Source organism: Hylobates moloch, unplaced genomic scaffold, assembly GCF_009828535.3.
Source record: "Hylobates moloch isolate HMO894 unplaced genomic scaffold, HMol_V3 SCAFFOLD_6, whole genome shotgun sequence".
Lineage (NCBI taxonomy): Eukaryota > Metazoa > Chordata > Mammalia > Primates > Hylobatidae > Hylobates > Hylobates moloch.
This window is the reverse complement of record NW_026652281.1, coordinates 92,678,850-92,699,782: the sequence shown is the minus strand read 5'-3', so window position 1 is coordinate 92,699,782 and position 20,933 is coordinate 92,678,850. Positions and strand designations below refer to the sequence as shown.

Sequence of the window (20,933 nt, the reverse complement as noted above, 5' to 3'; positions counted from 1 at the left end):
AGGGCCCCCTTCACCCTGTCCCCAGTCTGGGCTCCAGGTTTGGGGGCTGGAGGTCCCTGTTGCCATGGAGACTGCCTGAGCCTCTATAGAGATTACGAGGGGGGCTTGTATGGAGGGGCTGAGAGAGAAAATGGTTGCCAGGGAAACAGGCCTCCCTTGGGCCAAAGACTTCCCGAAAAATCAGATTTTAGGAGATTTTAGAGACGACAGTGGGAAAGCCCCCTGATGATAGGGGTGGAGGAATATTTTGCCTTCTCAGGCCCCCCACTCTTCATCCCCACTCTTCCCCCCCCCCTTTATTTGGGGAGGGCCCAGACTTCTGGTCAGGGGGGCTGTGGAAGGTTGTCCATCCGCCCCAGAGGCCCCAGAGGTTGCCTCCTCTAGCAACTCCATTTCATAGCTGGAAAGAGTGAGGTTCCCAGAGGGCCAGGGAGTGCCCAGGTCACACAGTGGGGCCTGGGGACAAGTGTCCATGCTACCAGCAGTGACAGCTCAGCCCCTCCCATACTGGCTGCCCTGGTTTGCCTGAGAAAAGTCATAAACAGGACAAGTTTCTGGAGGCCACAGAAGCTGATGAGGGGCCCCTGGGGACTGGCTGCCGGCCACAGGCCTTTGTCCTGGGACTCCTGTTGCCTTCCGACAGCCAATGGCCCTGTTCACCCAACCTGGCCTGGCTCAGCCTTGAGGTCAGGGAGTTACTTCAGGCTCAGTTCTTGAGGCCCTGGCTGAGGCAGGTGGGAGAGGCAGGGGGTGGGGCATGGAGAAAGCCCAAGGGATCTCAGAGTGACTGTCCTCTCTGAGCCTCAGTTTCCCCACCTGCAGAGTATGCTCCCCCTCCTTCCAGACCTTTGCACAGACTGTGCCTTCTGCCCAGATCCCGTTCCTCATCTGAGTAACTCTGCTCACGTTGAAGGGCCAAGACCTCATGCCATCTCCAAAGGGAAACGTGTCCTGAGCCCCTCAGCCACTCTCTGGGGCAGGAGTTCTCTCTGGGATCATCTGGGCCACCCTCAGGGAGAAACTGAGGTCTCAAAGGGAGGCAGCCTGGTCGCTGCTCCTTCTGGCTCCTTCTAGCTTCCCACCCTCAGAGAACCGACCCCTCTGTTTGTTCAGGCCTGGGGTCCCAAATTTGGGCTAGGTCCCAAATTCATTCTGTCAACAAACAATAATAGCACTGCACACTGCAGGCCAGGTGTTCCATGAGGGCAGGGCTCTGGGCAGGAAGAAGGGCCCCCATGTGAGAGTGCGCATGGCTCCCAGAGGGCAGGCCACTCCCCGAAATTCTAGGTGAAAATAGGTGGCAGAAGCCCAGGAGAGGGAGCAGCAGGCTGAGTGAAGGCCATGTGCAAAGGCCCTGAGGTGGGAGTGAATGAAGGAGCTTCAGGCAGCAGGAGTGAGGCAAGTCACAATGCCAGAGAGGGTGAGGGGCCAGGAGGGGCCAGGCCTGGCGGCTCCCGTGGCAGGGGGAGGTGGGACACAGCATCTGTCCTTTCCTAGCCGGGATGCAGCATCTTTCTTGGCACCGCCGGGCACTCCAGCCTGGCCAAGCCCCGGCCTCCCCAGCATCGCCCTGTGACATTTACAAGGAGGCTTTTGCTCAAGAAAACACCTCATTCAGTTCTTTGAAAGCTGGCTGGTGTCCTAGCAACGGGCTTGTGCTGGGCCCAGCCGCGCCAGCTCGCCCTGCCCCCCGAATGGCATCACTGTGGCCCAGCTTTGGTCCCATCTGAGGCGTAGCCTCACACCACAGGGAGCCAGGACACCCACCTCTCCTGCCCTGGCCCTTGGGCCACTCCCCGAAATTCTAGGTGAAAATCATCCTCCCCAGCGAGGACCAGAGAGGACGGGAGGCAAAAATTCATTCTGGAAACAGCAATGCGGCACAGCAGGGCAGACAAGAAGGGGCACTGGCCGAGCAAGACCCATGTGCAGACTTAGGAGCTCTCTGGGCTCACACCCCACAGGCTTCTCATGGGAAGACAACAGATTCTGAGAAGAAACTTTAGAGTCCATCTGCCCGGTTGGTGAACATGACCTTGGGCAAGTCATTTTGAGGCTCCAAGCCTTGGTTTATTGCCCTATAAAATGGGACGGCATTCCCTGCCCCTGTCTGCAGCGACTCCCCAGCATCACAGCTTCTGCCCTCATTGACGTCTTCATCTCTGAGCCACCAAACCACCCCTCCCCTGGTGCCCGTGGTTCTATGAGGAGCCCCCGCCTCCTGCCCCAGGACTACCCACAACCACACCTCAGGGACCCCCTTTCAATTCACCTCCACGCCTCTCCTGGCTCCTCCTCAGCCTTTAGACCTGCTTGACCTGCCCCTTCCCCTCCCTCACAGCCAGGTGACTTCCACGCTGGCTGACTGCCACACTGGCTGATGTCTCCATGCCCTTCTCCCCTCCCCATCTTGTCTCTGCTGTAATGGCCCCAGCTGTGGTCAGTGAAACGGATGGCCTCTTCTCAGCCTTACATCACCAGGCCAGGGGCAGCCTCCAACCCTACTCCCTCCTCCCCGAGCCCCGACTGCTTGGCTTCCTCAATGATCAAAATGGGTTCATAACAGACCCTACCTCATTGCCTTTGGTGAGAATTAGTTGAAACTGGTAAAGCAGGCAGAGTGGTATCTAGAACATTCTAAGGGCCCAATAAATGCTGCTACTTATGGGTTTGCTTTCTGCCCCTCCCTCCTTCACTTCCGCCCCGCTCTGCTCCGGCTCAGTCTTCGCTTCCTCTGCCTGGCTCTCTCACGCAGCTGTTTTTTATTTTAATTAATTAATTAATTAATTAATTTTTTAGAGACAGAGTCTCACTGTGTTGCCCAGACTGGTCTTGAACTCCTGGCTCAAGCAATCCTCCTGCCTTGGCCTCCCAAAGCATGAAATTACAGGTGTGAGCCACTGCACCCCGCCTCATGTGGCTGTTTCTCACTCCACCTGTCTCCCTAGCAATCTCATCCTCCGAGGTGGCATCATGGGTCCTGGCCCAGGTGGCCAGGGCTCTCTCTGTCTCCCCAGAGCCCAAACCCATTGACCCATCATCCACTTATCTTTCTTTTTTTTTCTTTTTTTTTTGTGACAGAGTCTCACTCTGTTGCCCAGGCTGGAGTGCAGTGGCGCAATCTCGGCTCACTGCAACCACTGCCTCCCGAGTTCAAGTGATTCTCCTGCTTCAGCCACCCAAGTAGCTGGGATTACAGGTATGTGCCACCACGCTGGGCTAATTTTTGTATTTTTAGTAGAGACAGGGTTTCGCCACGCTGGCCAGGAAGATCTCAAACTCTCTGACCTCAAATGATCCGTCTGCCTCAGCGTCCCAAAGTGCTGGTATTATAGGCATGAGCCACTGTGCCCAGCCATCATCCACCTTTCTCCTGGGACTCCCACCTTACCACCTCCCCTGCTGAGCCTAGCACCCACCCTGTTCCTTATCTCAGTAAGCAGCACCACCCCCGCCTCAGTGCCCAGTTGGAAATCTCGGTGACCTGTTCGGCCCACACTCACTTGGTCACACAGATAGTCCTGGCCTCTGCCCTGAGTCTCCTTGCCTTCGCCCCTTCTTTCCACCCTCCACTCTGCCCACTCTTGCCCTAGCCACGCCCCACTCAGCAGCCAAGAGAGGCCTTTAGAAATGCCAATCTGCTGATGAGCCCCTATGTGGTCCCTGCAGGGGTCCCCGTGGCCCTTTAATGCCCACATCTGTCTCCACCCTGCTCACCTCCAATGGAGGGTCTGTCACCCGCCTCTGCCAGCTCCTCCAGCTCGTCCTGCAGCCTTCACACAGGCTGTTCTCTGCCCTGAAGGCTTCCCCTGCCCCACTGCCACCCCTAGTCACTCTGCTACTTCCCTTTCCCCTCTTGGTTTAGAGCTTGCCCCCTCCAGGGAAGCCTGATGGCCCCAAGCTGGGTTGGGTTACCTCTTCGGCTCCCCACAGGCCTACGGTGCCCCCACCTCAGCACCGATGACACTACCTGTCTTTGGTGTTGCCATATCGAATACAGGATGCCCAGTATCACTCAGAAACAGAAAACAAAAAACTGCATGTTCTCCCTTATAAGACGGAGCTAAACAATGGGTGCACACAGAACAGACACACAGAGGGGAATAACAGACACTGAGGACTCCACACAGCGGGAGGGTGGAGGGGTGATGGATGAAATGCCACCTACTGGGTACAATGTACTTTATTTAGGTGATGAATACACTAAATGTCCATATTTCACACAATACATCCTCGTAATACAACTATACTTGTACCCCTAGATCAATACAAAACCTTGAATTTCAGATAAACAATGGATGATTTAAGTATAAGTATGTCCCATGCAATATTCAGGACATACTTGTACTTTAAAAATTGTTTATCTGCACTGGGCACAGTGGCTCAGGCCTGTAATCCCAGCACTTTGGGAGGCTGAGGCTGGTGGATCACCTGAGGTCAGGAGTGTGAGACCAGCCTGGTCAACATGGTAAAACTCTCTACTAAAAATACAAAAGTTAGCTGTGGGGTGGTGGTGGGAACCTGTAATCCCAGCTACTCGGGAGGCTGAGGCAGGAGAATTGTTTGAACCTGGGAGGCGGAGGTTGCTGTGAGCGGAGATTGTGCCACCGCACTCCAGCCTGGGCAACAGAGCAAGACTCTGTCTCTAAATAAATAAATAAATAAAAATAAATACATAAAAATACACATTGTTTGTCTGAAATTCAAACGTAACTGGGTGTCTTGTATTTTGATTTGCAACATCTGGTAATCCTATCTGTCTTCCCCACTCCACATGGGTCTCAAGAGCAGAGAACATAACGTGCTGCCCCATTATAGCCTCAGTGCCTGCCCAAGGATCAGGCTTGAGAAATGAGCGTGGCCTGGGGTGAACACAGGGAAGGCAGGGCAACAGGGCTCCAACCCAAGACCTTTCCAGAGCTGATCCCAGAGAGGCCATACACACAAACTCCATCTCAACCAAAAGGAAACTAACTCCGGTTTCACTCACCTTCCAGTCTGGGGGTAACTGGGCCCCGAATCCCAGAGCTGGAAACATCTTATCACTAATCGGAGAGAGAAGAGAAACACACTGTAAGACACCTGAGGAAACCACCCGACCCTCTGCCCAGGGCTGGGCCCACTCTGCCTCACACACTTCCAAGGACAGAAAGGAGGAGCTCACCACCTCTAGAAAAAGCTGTTAGGATCATCTACCTAATGAGTCCAACCCACCTCCGGGGACCTGATGAACATGTGGCCTGACCACATCTATACCTGTGGCAGCCACAACAATGGTACTTCTAACCAATGGGCCTGGGCGCAGCTTCTAGATCCTTCTCAAACTGAGACTTCAGCCAGCCACTAAACCAAGGTCAAGATGGAAGTAGAATGAATGTACCGGCTGTCTCTCAGCCTACTGCTCATAGCTGGGGAAAACTACTAATATGAGAACCCTCCTGGGGCATTCAAGGTCCTGTGTCATCCAGCCCCAGAGCCTAATCTTATCTCCTTCCACCCACGCCCCTTCACACCCCACTCCCCTAGCCCTGGCCACTAGCCACTTGCTATTCCCCAAACACATAGGGTACCTTCACATTCCAACTTCAATGTTGTTGTGCCCCCATCTGTAACATCTCTCCCTAATCTGTTTCCCCTAGCAAACTCCTACTCATCCTCTAAGGCCCAATCAAAATGGCCCCTTCTCTCCGTAGATTTCCCTGATACCCTACAATGCCTCTCTTTTTGTGTTCCCATAGCTCCTGCTTCACATGTAAACTGGTCTCTCAGAACTCCAACGATTCCTTCCTTATCTTCCTCTTTAAGTGAGAACTCCCTGAGGACAGGGATCACATTTCATTTGTATATGCACTCAACAGACATCTACTAAGGATCCCTATGGCTGCCGTGGAGGGGACACACAGCTGCGGGCCAGGGCAGAAGCAGGGAGGCTGATGAGGAAGCTAATGAAATGATCTGGGCAGGAAGTGATGGTGGCTCAACCAGGCATCCAGAGCTCACTGGGGCCATGCTAAGTCTTAATGCCCATTAGACAGCTCGGTGATGGGCTGAATGGGCAGTCGGACACCTGGGACTCCACACAACCATGCTGATGATGACTTCCACCTCCCTTGCTCTGCATGTTGTACCTCTCTTAATGTGGCCTGGGATCACAGCCATCCTTCAGGCCCTGGGCTCCCTGGGAGTCAGATGCTGGTCCCTGGCTGCCCCTCTCTAGGAGGCCAAGTCCACACAGGGCTCCTGAGCCTTCTGTCTTTCCTGCCAAATCTCTGGCACCTGCTTCTTCCTCCCCTGTTCTCAACGTGTCAGCCTCCTGGTCATTCTATCCTCTGACCTGGAGCTCCCAATCAGCACCATCTGTGACAGTGATGTCATATCCTGTTGGTGGCCACACCTGCCACACTTTCACACAGCTTCCCTTCACTGACTTTCCATGGTACCCAGCCTGACCCAAAGGTCCCCAGGAAGCAAGGTCATGGGAGGAGGGTCCGTGCATGCTAGCTGCTTCTCAGAAGTTCCCAAAGCGAGACCATTAGGGAACTAGGTGCCGGGCCCAGGAACCAGAATGGCTGGCCTCCAGTCCCATGATCTGCGGGACCTGGAACAAATTTTCCATTCCCACCCCAGGCCTCCCATTCCCCAGCTCTAAAAGGAGAGGATGCAGCAATAATGAACGAGTTTCATCTTCCATCATGATTCATTTTCTTATTGGCTACTTGGTGTACTGTGTAGAAAACGATCCCAGTTTGAATCTGGGCTTGGCAGGTTAGAGTTCAGCAATTGATTAGCAATGTCTGTCAAGGGTATGGGAATGGGTAATAACTACACCTATGCCATTTGCTGTCCATTCCTAGATTTGATGATCTCTGGGCCCCTTCTATCTTTGATACACTGAGCTTCCCAGGTTGGATGGAACCCTAGCTGACCTTCAGAGCCCCTCTCCAACCTTACCTGTCATAGTCCTGAATGATCTGCCCAACAGCCCAGATGGCTGACAGATATTCGTTGGTGCCCATAGGGTTGATATAGTGCAAAGAGGAAGGGTCAAGGGGATTCCCGTTGGAGGCTGTAAAGTCTATTCCAACCTGCAGAGTGGAGAAAAAGGCCACTCAGTGGGGCCAGAGACCCCAGCACCCTACCCCACTCCCAGGGAATAGGAGAGGTAGATGGGACATGGGAAGCCCACTCATCTTCCAGCCCTCCCCACAAAAAGATGGTCTGAAACCTCGAAACTGTCTGATTGTATCACTCCTCTGCTGTAATTCCATCTGTGGCTCTCTATTGCCCAAGCATAAAGCCCACTGCCTAGATGTGATGACATAAGAGACTAACATACAGTCCCAGATCCCTTTTTCTCCTTACTATCCCTACCCACACATTCATCTGTTCCCATATGCAGGCATTTATTCATGAGCTTCCCTCTGCATGCAGAGCCAGGCTATCGTTTCTCCCCGTCTAACTTTGCTCCATCTTCCAGGCCCAACTCAGATGCCACTGCTCCACTGCAACCTTCCCAGATAACCTCACCCCCAACCCAAGCCATCTCCCCATTATCCCTCAGACCACCAAGGGGCCTGGGACCTGGGGTTGCCTGGTAGAGCAGTGCCCCTCTCCCCAATCAGCTGGGAGCTCACCGCAGCACGTACTCTGGAGAAGCCTGGCCCAGGGCTGGGAACAGCAGACAAGGCAGGTGCTTAACAGGGACTCGGGGCTGATAGGCAGGCAGGGACTGGGGCTCTACCTGCTCTCTCAGCCCCAGAGAATCCCAGCCCAATCCCTGGAGAAAGGGCACAGAGGCGTAGGCAAGAACAACCCTTGCCCAGCAGGGGAGGGTTAGAAGTAGGACCCAGGGGAAGATTTGGCTACATGGGAACTCAGTTGCTGTGGGGTAGGAGAGAAGGGGCCATCCATCCAAATCCTCATATGACTAGAGGGTCACTCCCCTAGGTCAGGGGCAGCATGTCTTAGTCCTTGAGGGACCCCTGCAGGGACACAGCCTAGAGCCTGGCACAAAGGAGGCAGTCAGTGTGAGTTCGCTGAAGGAACAAACCCATGCAGGAGGAACAGGAGGGCCTGGCCTCTCTGCAGGGGAGGGGGCAGTGGTGGGCAGCAGGGTCAGAGGTCAGCAAGGCCAATCCTCTGACTCCATGGCATCCTGCGACGCCCTCCATTTCCCATTAGGATCTCGGGGTGGTGATGGGGAACGGTGAGACAACATGGGGAGGTGGGCAGAGCATGGCACCCCAGCAGCTTCCTCCCTTCTGGGCCTGAGGCTCCCTTGGGGTGAGGAAGCAAAGCCAGGATGAATGGCACAGAGTCTGTGGGGCAAAGACTCCAGGCCACAGGCAAGGTGGCAGTTCATTCTTCCAACGAGAAATAATGGAGCACCTGCTATGTGCCAGGTACCATGTGATATGCTGGGGTTGGAGTGGAAGCAAAATAAAGAAAGTGCCCACACTTAAAGCACTCACATTCCAGTGGGTGCGACGATCAGGGAGAAGCGACAAATGCATATGAATCTCGGGGCGGCAAGTGCCCAGAAAATAGGAAAATAGTGAGGGCCAGGCCCAGTGGCTCATGCCTGTAATCCTAGCACTTTGAGAGGCCAAGGTGGGCAGATCGCTTGAGCCCAGGAGTTTGAGACCAGCCTGGGCAACACAGCAAAACCCCATCTCTACAAAAAATGCAAAAATTAGCTGGGCATGATGGCATGCACCTGTAATCCCACCTACTCAGGAAGTTAAGGTGGGAGGATCAACTGAGAGCTAAAGGTGGGGGCTGCAGTGATCTGAGATCGCGCCACTGCACTCTAGACCAAGTGACAGAATGAGACGCTGTCTCCAAAAAAAAAAAAAAAAAAAAAAAGAAAGAAAATAGGAAGATATGACAGAGGAGCAGCAAGGCATTGAGGGAGGGAGGGCTCCCTGGAAGGTGACCTCCATTACCTCCTCAGGCCTGAAAGATGGCAGGTAGGCAGCCATGCAAAGGTTCTGGGGAAGTGTTTCAGGCAGAGGGAACAATAAATGCAGAAGGAACAGCAAATGCAAAGTTCTAAGATGAAGCAGAGCTTGGCGTGTTGGGCAAACAGAGGAACAGTGTGGTTAGAGCCCAGTGAGCAAGGAGGAAGGAGACTGCAGATGAAGGAGGCAGGGATCGCTGAAGGCCTTGTGGCCAGTGAGGAGGAATTTGCTTTCTTCCACCCACAGAAGGAGTGTAGCCGCCAGACTGAGGTGCAGCTGTGCTCTGACCTGTAGTTAAGCCCCAACTCAGGCACATCCAGCAGGACCAGACAGCCCACTTATGCCCTCCTCACTAGGCCGGACACACTCTTTGCCCCAGGGAAGTCCTTCCTGAAGTCTACCCTAAGTCCCTCTGGCTGCACTAGTGGCCCAAGTCTTCAGGGAGGACCCTCACTGGGATGGGGGTGCAGAGGGATCCAAGGGGGAGAGCCTTACGGTGAACATGAGCTGGCAGCCTCCCAGGATGTAGTCTAGGAAGGAGTAATCTCGGTTTATCTGGAAGAAAGCGGATGAGTCAGTGGGTCCCCTTGACTTGGTCACACTCCCCATGGGGGAGTTGTTGCTCTGTGTCCTGCAGCCTCAGTAGGGATAAGGAGGTCAAAAAAAAGCTGATGGGCCTGATCTAATTACAACAAAACCCAAATCTCTCTATAACAAAGCCTTCAGTGCAATGGTTCCCAATGGGTAGGGGACTCACAGAGACCCCCACACCCCACAGATACACAGACACATGCTGGTTCCAGGCAGGGTGCCAGGGCCCAGTGTCAGTTACCTGACACAGAGTGTCTCAATTTGTCACTGTTAGGTACTTACCTTCTCCTGGCCCTTATTAATCTACCTTTTTAAGAAAGAGAAAGAGCAGGCCTCCAGCTCAAGGCCTTCCTCTAGAAGTTGATCAAGCCGTTAAAAGACTGTATTTGTTTTGATGGTCTTTGTGTCTTTTTGGCAAAGAAGCCAGACCTTTTTAACTTTGGCAGAGTTCTAATAATCTCTTTCTAAATAAATGTATTTAAGTTAAAAAAAAAGAAAAAAAAAGAAAAAAAAAGAAACAGGCCAGGTATAGTGGCTCATCCCTGTAATCCCAGCAGTTTGGGAGGCCAAGGCAGGCAAATCACTTGAGGTCAGGAGTTCAAGACCAGCCTGGTCAACAGTGAAACCCCATCTCTACTAAAAATACAAAAATTAGCTAGGCGTGGTGGCATGCACCTGTAATCCCAGCTATTTGGGAGGCTGAGGCAGGAGAATCCCCTGAACCTGGAAGGTGGAGGTTGCAGTGAGCCAAGATCATGCCACTGCACTCCAGCCTGGGCAACAGAGCGAGACTCTGTCTCAAAAACAAAAACAAAAACAAAAAACAGTGATACAGGGAAGAAAGACTGATTCAAAAAAATAAGTAAGGCAGGTGCCAGAAATTGTGAAAAGTGATGTGAATGATGGAAATTTCAGAAACAAGGACCATCCATCACAAGGCTGCAATCTGACATCTTGACCTTTAACAGAGTGCTTTTTTGTGGCGACACCACTGAATGTTCATGTAAACCCTAGCCAGACGAGGCTCCAAGTAAGGTTGGGGTCTGGGATCCACCCGCTGGTGGAGAGCAGTGGCCGGACTCCTGAGCTGTCAGGCCCTGAGCCCAGGTCTCTTGCTTTCCTGCCCCAGGCTGCCTTCCTTAATGTTCTGCCAGATCCAGCAGTTATTTGCCCACCAGGTCTCCTGGCCCCTGCCCACAGCCTTGCCAATGCTGACATGAACTTCATTGCCTTTCTGGGCCTCAGTGGCCCCGGCTGTACCACGGAAGTCACAGTGACACTGATGCCAGAGAGGACAGGGTGTCCCCACCCAATGTCCTCTGCCCCTTGCATGCCCACCGTGGGCGGCAGCAGCTCGCAATGATAATTCTCCCACCAGGACAGGCCCTGGAAGGTCAGCTCGTGCCTTCCTTGGCCTCCACACAGGAATGTGAGAGAAGAGTAACCCTGGACATGCTCTGCCTCATTAATATCTCCATTCCACAGATGAGGAGACTGAGGCCTGGTGAGGTGAAGCTCAGAAGGCCATAGGGCCAGGATGTGGCAGAGCCGGGATTTGAACACAGGCCTCGCTGGCTCCAGATCCAATGCTCTGTCTATCCCTTCTGTGTGGCCTGAAACCTGGCCCCTGGCTCGTGCTTGCCTGCGCCAGCTCACCTTGCAGGATCGCAGGATGATGATGCCCGAGTTTTTATAGTTCTTCTTCTTCCTCTGCTTCTTGGGGTTGATGCACTCGAACTCCAGCTGGGCAACGCAGAAGAAAGACACTCACCTCGGGGCTTTTTTGGGGACAGATCCTCCTCCTTGGCCCTAGAATCCCTTCCACAGGCTTGACAATGGGGGCAGCATGCTTCCTCCAGGGAGCCTCCCGGGATGTCCACACCCAAAAATGGTAGCAGAATCAGCATCTGCCCCCCTCCTCCCCAGATAATGCACCCCCGAATTGTCCAGCTGAGGGCCCAACATCACGGGATGACTTAAATGGACAGCTCCTGACTGCTCACTATGTGCTGGGCACTTCACCTGCATCATCTCATTCAATCCCCACCCAAATCCTCTGCCCCCATTGACAGATGGAGAAACTGAGTCTTAGACTGAATGCCTTGCTCAAGGTCATGCAGCCAGAAGGGGGATCTGAGCCCCAGGCTGCCTGACCCAAGACCCGGTGCCCCTTTCCCCAGCCCTGCTGAGGTCTTGGGGTTACAGTACACGTGCCCATCTCACCGGGACGCTGTCTCGAGCCTCACACATCTGTGACACTGAGGTCTGGAACTCGCCGATGAAGTCATGGCCCCCGTCATTGTCATAGTCGTAGCACATGATCTGGGGTGGGTTCAGCAAAGTCACCCCAGAGCTGTCCCCCAAGAGGTGCTCTCCAGCCCCTCTCAACTCCCCAAGCAAACCCTCTGTCTTCTGTTTGGGTAGTGTCTCCCCTCAGCATCTGCCTAGCTGGCCTGGGTAGCTCCTGAACTGCCTCCTACAGGAAGACTTCCGTGATTGCTGGGAAAAGGAGAAAGTGTGTCTGCCCCACTGATGGAGGCTGTACCCTCTAGTGCAGGCAACTCCACTCCTTACACACCTGGCAAATGGCTCCCCCTCCGTCTCGGGTTGTGACCCACCCAGCTTATGGCCTGGGGCCCTCTTTAGACATATTTTTTTTTCTGAGATGGGCACAGAAATCACAGCTTTACATGCTGTCTGAGCTGCCATGGCCCTCCTAGGAGGAAGGCAGGGATTATTGTTCCCATCCCACTGATGGGTAAACTGGGGTCCTGAAAGAGAAGTACCTGCCCAAAGTCTCACAGCAGCAGTAGCAGGCCTAGTACTAGAACCTAAGATTCCTGGTGTGCTACTTGGGAATCTCTGTCCTGACCTAGCCGTCTCCCCAGTCCCATCTGCTCTCAGACCCAGCCCCTGGGGACCAAGAGCTTTTATTTTTTATTTATTTTATTTTATTTTATATATATATATTTTTTTGAGATGGAGTCTCACCCTGTTGCCCAGGCTGGAGTGCAGTGGCGCAATCTAGGCTCACTGCAAGCTCTGCATCCCGGGTTCATGCCATTTTCCTGCCTCAGCCTCCCGAGCAGCTGGGACTACAGGTGCCTGCCACCACACCCGGCTAATTTTTTGTATTTTTAGTAGAGACGGGTTTCATCGTGTTAGCCAGGGTGGTCTTGATCTCCTGACATCGTGATCCACCCACCTCGGCCTCCCAAAGTGCTGGGATTACAGGCATGAGACACTGCACTCAGCCAGAGGACTGACAGCTTTTAGAGAGACTGGTAATCACTGTCCTCATCACGCCAAATTTCATCATTTCCAAGGTGTTTCCCTAGCTAGCAGCTCCGCAGCCCTCTGGGGAGGGCAAGAGAGTTTTAGAGAGGGACTCAAAGGTGGGGGCCCTGCCCAGGTACTTCAGGGCATCAGATAGATTCAGGATAAGGACCCAGTCTCCAGTCCTCCTTCCTCCAAAGATGGGGGTTCGTTCCATTTGTATGAGAAAGAGCTTTCTACAAGGCATCCCTGGGAGCCTCAGGTAGACTGGGAGGCTGGAGCTGGCAAGGTGGGGAGGAGGGTCCCCAGAGCCCCCTCACCTGGATGGGCTTCTCCATGTCCCCATCACACAGGGACACCAAGGGCACTGTGAATGGCTTCCACACAGGGTCCAGTGTGTACTTGATCACCTGCGGGACACAGAGGGATGCTGTGAGCTCAGGCCCTGGGCAGCAGTGCTCTGGGGTTGGGTCAGCCCAGTGGGGACAGGGTGACAAAATGGAGACCCACAGCCATACTTCCAGAGATGAAAGTGAGCATCCCTGTGGCCGGGAGGAAGCATGTCCCTCAGGTGCCACTGTGGGTTTTCCTGCACACTGCGTGGCTGTGACCGCACCACCCTTTTCAGAGCTGTGGAGGGGCTGGACTGCAGGCCCACTGCTTAGAGATCCCTGGGCCCCCACATACCCACCTCAGTCCTGTGGACCAGCATCCACTTGCCATCGTCTCCTGGCTTATAAAACTCCAGAAAGGGGTCTGACTTCCCAAAGAGGTCCTGGGAGAAGCGGGAAGATGCGGGTGAGAGAGGCACAGCCCTGCTGGGTTCAGGCAGATGGGGATGTGGCCCCGCTGCCTCCCCAGCCAGGTGTCAGGATAGGAGCTGTGGGCAGAGCCAGCCTGGCCCCCTCCCCTCAGCCTCTGCAAGGCTCAGCAAGAGGCCCAGGGCAGCTGCAGCCCCCTGGGATCAACCAGGTCCCCCAGCAGAAATCCCCCACCCTGAGGCTGTCAGAGCTTGTGCTCAGAGACCCTCCAAGATTCAGAGCCTGTGTGAGTCAGAACTCCAGCATTTTAGATGGGCCAGGACTTCAAGAGGGCAACTATTCCCAAGGTAGGGTGAGGCTCCCAGGAGGGTGTCATTTAAGTTTATTTTATTGGGAATGTGAAAAACTGAAACTATCCTGCACATGACATAAGGAATATCACGGCCTTTAAAAAATCATTTAAGGTTTAAAAAGTGCCACTTTTTGTATGTGACTCTATCTATCTATCCATCCATCCATCCATCCATCCATCCATCCATCCATCCATCCATCCATCTATCCATCCATCTATGGGGTCTCACTATATTGCCCAGGCTGGTCTCAAATTCCTGGCCTCAAGTGATCCTCCTGCTTCAGCTTCCCAAGTAGCTGGGATTATAGGTGTGAGCTGCTGCACCTGGCAAGTGTTACGTTAAGGAGGTTATATTCAAGTTAGGGAGACAGAAAATAAGTAAAGAAAGTATGGGCCAGGTATGGGATTACGCCTGTAATCCCAGCACTTTGGGAGGCCGAGGCAGGCAGATCACGAGGTCAGGAGATCGAGACCATCCTGGCTAACACAGTGAAATCCCGTCTCTACTAAAAGTACAAAAAAAAAAAAAAATTAGCCGGGCGTGGTGGCGGGCACCTGTAGTCCCAGCTACTCGGGAGGCTGAGGCAGGAGAATGGCATGAACCCGGGAGGCGGAGCTTTCAGTGAGCTGAGATCGCACCACTGCCCTCTAGCCTGGGCGACAGAGCAGGACTCCGTCTCAAAAAAAAAAGAAAGAAAGTATGCTAGACAGTAATAAGTGTTAAGGAGACAAGCAGGAGGGGGTGGGAAATCGAAGACCAATTTCAGGGAAGGCCTCGTTGAGGAGGCGATGTGGGAGCGAAGGCTTGATGGAGGTGAGAGGGTACCGTGAGAAAATTCAAGGAAGAGAGCGTCCCAGGCAGAGGGAACAGCAAGTGCAAAGCTCCTGAGGGAGAAGAGTGCCTCATTTAATTCATGGAAAAGTGGCTAGATTTGGCTGAAGCAGAGTGAAGTGCGGGGAGGAGGAGTGAGGTCGGGGAGTCGGGGCACTGGGGACACGTCAGGTAGGGCCCCATTGGGTAAGGATCTTGGAATGTACTTACACTAAGTGAGATGGGGATGCCCCGATGAGGAGGTTTCCAGCTGTGTTTTGAATACCCCTAAGGGATGGAACACTCACTACCTCAGAGGTGAAGGAGTCCTAATCTGGAGTGGCCAGGAGGGCCCTGTGCTGGACCAGTCCCTAGAATGTGATGGCGGTGGTGGCCCGAGGCCCTGGAGTGAGGCCACACAGCCCTGGGGCTGGTGGGGGCTACTGTTCCCGATGGGAGCCCCTCCTCTGCCCGCCTTACCTTCTTGTCCAGCCTCCTGCCTGCCAGGCTTAGCGTGATGACGCGGTTGTCAGACAGCTCCTGGGCAGTGATCTGTAAGGCCAGGGACATGAGGGGCTCCTCAGACTCCCCCAGCTTCCTGCCAGGCAGGATGGCACAGGGTGCCCCAGGAGTAATCCTCCAGGGCCGGGGGGGAAGGGAGGGGCAGTGCCAGGTGACCTTGGACAAATCTCTTGTCTTCCCCACACCTCAGTTTCCATCTTCTGGAAAATGTGGGAAATAACCCATCTGGTGATAAGGAGTCAGGAAGTGGATCTATGCAAATCCGCAGGGCCCATGGGGTGGTGGGCAGAGATGAAGCAGGGACCAGACACCGGGGGTGGTCTTGTGTCCCAGGGAGAGGTTCTGGGCCAGAGAGCAGCATGACCGGACTCCTCCTGCCCCTGCTGCAGCCGCAGAGAGCACAGCTTCCTCAGAACACCAAGGTGTCAGCATCACAGTCACTTCATTGTACAGCTAGGGAAACTGAGGCCCAGGGGAAAAACTGAGTCCCATCAGTTCACACTGGTCATCTGTCCTCCATGCATTCCCCATCAGCTATGGTCCCCTGACCCCAGCCCAGCCAGTGATGGCCTAGCTGGGCGACTTCAAGACTGCTGAAGCCCTCTCTAGGCCTCTCTCCCTCCCCTGCTGCCCATAGCAACGCAAGTGGGCTGGGGCCTCTCGCTGAGGCCTCCCCTCCTCTCCTGCCTCTAGGATGGCCTCACCCAGCGCAAGGCATCCGGCCCTCTGGACCCACAGACAGAGGCCAGCCACGTTGCCCGTTCTGCCCTGCCGTCTTCCCACTGGGACTTGCTCAATAACCCTATAGGGTAGTCCTATTATCACCCCCATTTCCCAGGGGAGGGGATGGAAGCCCAGAGTGGAACTGCCAGAAATGCTGGGGGTGATGGCATACCCAGCTGAGTGGGGTCTGTCTGAGATGGCTTCTAGGTGGAAGCTGCCTTGTGAAGGCATTCATTCATTCATTCATTCAGAGATGTGGTCTCGCTCTCTTGCCCAGGCTGGAGGGCAGTAGCATGATCATAACCCACTGCAGCCTCAAACTCCTGGTCTTAAGGGATCCTCCTGCCTTAGCCTTCCAAATAGTAGTACTACAGGTGCAAGCCATGCACCTGGCCTGGGAAGGCATTTAGATGGGGCAGTTAGAAACCAAGAGGTCGGGGGAGGTTGTTTGGGAGGTGGCGATCCACGGGGCAGGGACAGAGTAAGTAAGAGCCTGGGGTATGTTCAGGATATGCTAAGAATTCAGTTTGCTTTGAACGCAGGGCATTTAAGTGAAGGAGAGTAAAAAACACCAAGGCAAGAGAGCCAGGCAGGGTCTGAGGGGTCCTTCACAGCCTTGAACCAAAGGGTTGGTCAGGCAGTGGGGAGCCATGTGAGGTTCCAGGGCAGGGGAGTAACACACAGGAACACAAAGGCATGGCTTCTCCCTCCAGCCTGGCCGGCTCCCCAGGCATCGCGTGGGCTCAGAAGGCAGCCAGACAACCAGGGGACGATCTCGCTAGCTCAGCTGCCCGAGGGAACTTCCTCTCTGGGCCTCAGGGGTGGCCCTGGCTTCTGGGAGTCTTTGAGGACCAAGGAGCTCATCCCGGCAAAGGGCCTGCGCATCGCCGGAGGAATTGCTGCCCATCGTGGGAATTGTTGCGCATTGCAGGAATCATTGCGTGTCGCAGCCACAAGCAGGGCACTGATGGGCAAGGCACTTCTGAACGACCCCCAGGGGAGGGCAGGCAGGGGCCAGTGCAGGGAGGGGGCTGCTGGCAGGGCTCTGGAGGCCTCCGCAGCTTGTCAGCCCCCAGTGCATCATTTGTGGAGCCAGCAGCCGGTTGCTAAGAGACCTGTTGCTAAGTTGTAAGTTGGGCCTTTTTACTCCAAACAAAGCTGGTGATTATCTGCCAGGGAAGCGGCCCATTGATGGGGGAGGGTGTGGGGTGGGGGTGGAGGGGGTGCGGAGAGCCAGGAGGAGACTGGTACCGTAATCAAGCCCTTCCCCGCAGGCTTGTCATTCAGCAGCAGCAGAGGCCTAGTGATCTTCTTGCTGGAGACGATCTAGGGGAAAGAAGAGAAAGGGCGCTCAGTGAGGAAGTGGGGGAAGCCCGGGGAGGAAAAATCCTCCACCGGCACCGCTCGGCAGGGCTGCTCCCCGCCCTGGCTGGCTGGTGACCTGCCTGAGCATCACCATCACCCTGGGACGTGGACAGCAGCCAATCTGGGCAATGAGGAGCCTGAGGCCCAGAGAGGGTAAGAGACCTGCCTGAGGTCTCCCATTGCAGTTGGACTCCCACTGCCTGGTTTGCCCCTAGGAAAAGGCATTTTGGAGACAACTGTGGGAGGTTAGCCCCCCAACTCCCTCCTCCAGAGGCATTCTACAGACCCCAACTGCCTCAGATTATGATCTCTGATGGATAGAGTCAAGGTTTGATTCTATGTATTTTCCTTTTGAGACAGGTCTGGATCACGGCCTACTGCAGCCTCAACCTCCTGGGCTCAAGCGATCCTCCTACCTCAGCCTCCTGGGTAGCTGGGACTACAGGCATGCACCACCACGCCTGGCTTTTTTTTTTTTTTTGGTAGAGACAAGGACTCATTATGTTGCCCAGGCTGGTCTCGAACTCCAGGCTCAAGCGATCTTCCCGCCTTGGCCTCCCAAAGTGCTGGGATTACAGGCATAAGCTATAGAGCCCGGTCAATTCTTTCTATGTATTTTTATTGGTTTGAATAGGTAATATACTCACACAGCGTGCAATAATCAAAACAACATAGAGAGGAAAAGTGGGCCACATTGAAAACACATGAAGAAATGCTCATCATCACTGGCCATCAGAGAAATGCAAATCAAAACCACAGTGAGATACCATCTCACACCAGTTAGAATGGCCATCATTAAAAAATCAGGAAACAACAGGTGCTGGAGAGGATGTGGAGAAATAGGAACACTTTTACACTGTTGGTGGGACTGTAAACTAGTTCAACCATTGTGGAAGTCAGTGTGGCGATTCCTCAGGGATCTCAAACTAGAAATACCATTTGACCCAGCCATCCCATTACTGGGTATATACCCAAAGGACTATAAATCATGCTGCTATAAAGACACATGCACACGTATGTTTATTGCGGCACTATTCACAATAGCAAAGAGTTGGAGCCAAGCCAAGTGTCCAACAACGATAGACTGGATTAAGAAAATGTGGCACATATACACCATGGAATACTATGCAGCCATAAAAAATGATGAGTTCGTGTCCTTTGTAGGGACATGGATGAAACTGGAAAACATCATTCTCAGTAAACTATCGCCAAGGACAAAAAACCAAACACCGCATGTTCTCACTCATAGGTGGGAATTGAACAATGAGAACTCATGGACACAGGAAGGAGAACATCACACTCCGGGGACTGTTGTGTATACCTAATATAAGGATAATAAAGGAGCAAGAACCAAAATGGAATATGGATACATATGTAAACACCTGACCATGATCAGAAGTGCAGTGCGAGCGTCGTCCTGTGCAGCGGGGAGCACACATCAGTATGATCTAGTCCTGCTCCTGCGGGGCTAGTTCTTCTCCCCAGATCCACGTACCTGCTCTGTGCCCTGGGGACTGTGCCACCTGGCTCTTTTGCCCTCTGGCTTTCAGAGGTTCAGCCAGTTGGGGTGACGGGCAGGAGATGGGAGAGCAAGTGGCGTGAGAGGTGGGGGCCCCCGTTTGATGGGAGCTTCTTCATTACTCTGTCTTCTGCCTCGGTTGCAGTCCAGAGGCCTCCCTCTATGGGCCACAGGTCTCACCAGGCCCTGGCAACGCCAATTCCTCACCCTGCCTTCCTTCCAAGTGAAGGTGGTCAGCTTTCCTCTGGGGCCAAGCCCTGGAATGGTTTCCCCATCCCTTGTCAGTTCCCTGCCCTGTCCACAAGCCCTTAAGCTCTCTTCTCAGTTACATCACAGGGTAGGGACCCTGACTACTGTACCCTGCTTCCTACACAAAAAGTAGACATCACGACCACGGCAGTCCCTTGCTTTCTGCATGGTCACCATCTCCTGGAAGGCCCCGGGCATTTTTCAGTCTCCACTAGGACCCCTCAAAGCATTTTCCATTTCATTCCCTCATCAGCCGTGTAGGCCGGGCAGAGCAGTCATCATAATCCCCAAGGAAAATGTGGGGAAACTGAGGCCCAGAGGGGGATGGGAGCTTATCCAAGGGCATACAGCCATAAGGAATGATTGAGACTTGTGTCAGGGGCACCTAGCCCCGCTTGCTCCTGGCCTCCAGGAGCTTACCAAGGACTGAGATGGATGGGGAAGTGTGGCCCAGAGAGGGAAAGGAAGTTTCTCAAGGTCACACAGTGAGTCTGCCACAAAGCGGGACTACTGTGGGCGTCTTGGTTGCTGGTCAGCTGCTCCTACCCCAGGAGGTCAAGACCACACCTGATTACTCTAACAATCAGAATCCCTGGCCACCTGGGGCCCCGGATCCTGAGAGGCATTCTGTTTGGCTGCCCCTCCAGATGGGAGATCTTCAGCCCGGCCTCGAACCTGCCAAGCCTGTTCCCCACTCTGCATCTGCATTTTGGGACCCACCCAGGAAGATGGGGCTAGGGAAAGAGAGCACGAGAAGAGACTTTCTGAGGGGTTGCCGGTCTTTGGGCCCCTGCTCCCACCCAGGAGGGCCCAGCTCACCGTGCCCAGGCTGCAGAAGAACTGGCCCAGGAAGTCATGCTCGTCCAGCCGCATGCTGGACTTGTCCTGGTCAAAGAGTGTGAACTTGAGCTTCTGTACCTCCTCGAAGTGGTAGTCAAGCACAAACTTCTTGGAGAAGGCAGGGTTGAGGTTGTTGATCGCGGTTTCTGTCCTGTCGTACTAGCAGAGGGGCAGGAAAATGGAAGTCAGAGTCAAGGCAGCTGGTCCAAGACCTCGCAGACTGCTGGAAATCATTCTGCTAACTTGTACAATGCCTACTCTGTGCCAGGCTCTTGTGGTCATCGTCAGTGACTCACTATCCCCAGCTCACAGACAAGGACGCCGAAGCACGGAGAGGTTAAGTGACTTCCCCAAGGCTGGACAGCTTGTGGAGCAGGGCCGAGATTCAAAACCGAGGTCTGACTCTACTACTCACCCTCTTTTTTTTTTTTTTTTGAGATGGAGTCTCGCTCTGTCACCCAGGCTGGAGTGCAGTGGCGCGATCTCGGCTCACTGCAAGCTCTCCGCCTCCCGGGTTCACGCCATTCTCCTGCCTCAGCCTCTCCGAGTAGCTGGGACTACAGGTGCCCGCCACCACGCCCGGCTAATTTTTTTTGTATTTTTAGTAGAGACGGGGTTTCACCGTGGTCTCGATCTCCTGACCTCGTGATCCGCCCGCCTCGGCCTCCCAAAGTGCTGGGATTACAAGCGTGAGCCACCGCGCCCGGCCCCACACTCTTAATTCTTCGGCCCTGGCTCCCTACCCAGGTGCCAGGGTAACAGCTCGGGCCCTGTCCCTGCCTGGGTAAGAGATGGAGGACAAGGCCCTTTCCCCATCTGGGCCTCCGTTTCCAGCTCTGTAAAGGGAAAGGATTTGACTACCTGTGGTTTTCACTTTTTATTTTGGGAAAACCCTTTTTCAAACCACGTTTTACATGGAAACTGAGAGAGGAAGCAGAAAGAAGGGAGGATTCTTTGGGGGAGG

General features: G+C 54.0%; 1 protein-coding gene across 2 annotated transcripts in view; it reads right to left on the bottom strand.

The window, feature by feature from the left end:
- CPNE2 (copine 2) overlaps positions 1-20,933 on the bottom strand; it is a 56,162-nt gene that overhangs the window by 14,895 nt on the left and 20,334 nt on the right. For both annotated transcript variants that reach the window (XM_058441020.1, XM_032157413.2), the window contains exons 3-12: positions 19,949-20,128; positions 17,248-17,322; positions 15,232-15,303; positions 13,519-13,602; positions 13,148-13,237; positions 11,775-11,873; positions 11,208-11,294; positions 9,456-9,515; positions 6,952-7,085; positions 4,991-5,045 (exon numbers count right to left, since the gene is read on the bottom strand). In XM_058441020.1, the coding sequence (XP_058297003.1) occupies positions 4,991-5,045; positions 6,952-7,085; positions 9,456-9,515; positions 11,208-11,294; positions 11,775-11,873; positions 13,148-13,237; positions 13,519-13,602; positions 15,232-15,303; positions 17,248-17,322; positions 19,949-20,128 (936 nt within the window). The remainder of the gene's footprint in view (positions 1-4,990; positions 5,046-6,951; positions 7,086-9,455; positions 9,516-11,207; positions 11,295-11,774; positions 11,874-13,147; positions 13,238-13,518; positions 13,603-15,231; positions 15,304-17,247; positions 17,323-19,948; positions 20,129-20,933) is intronic.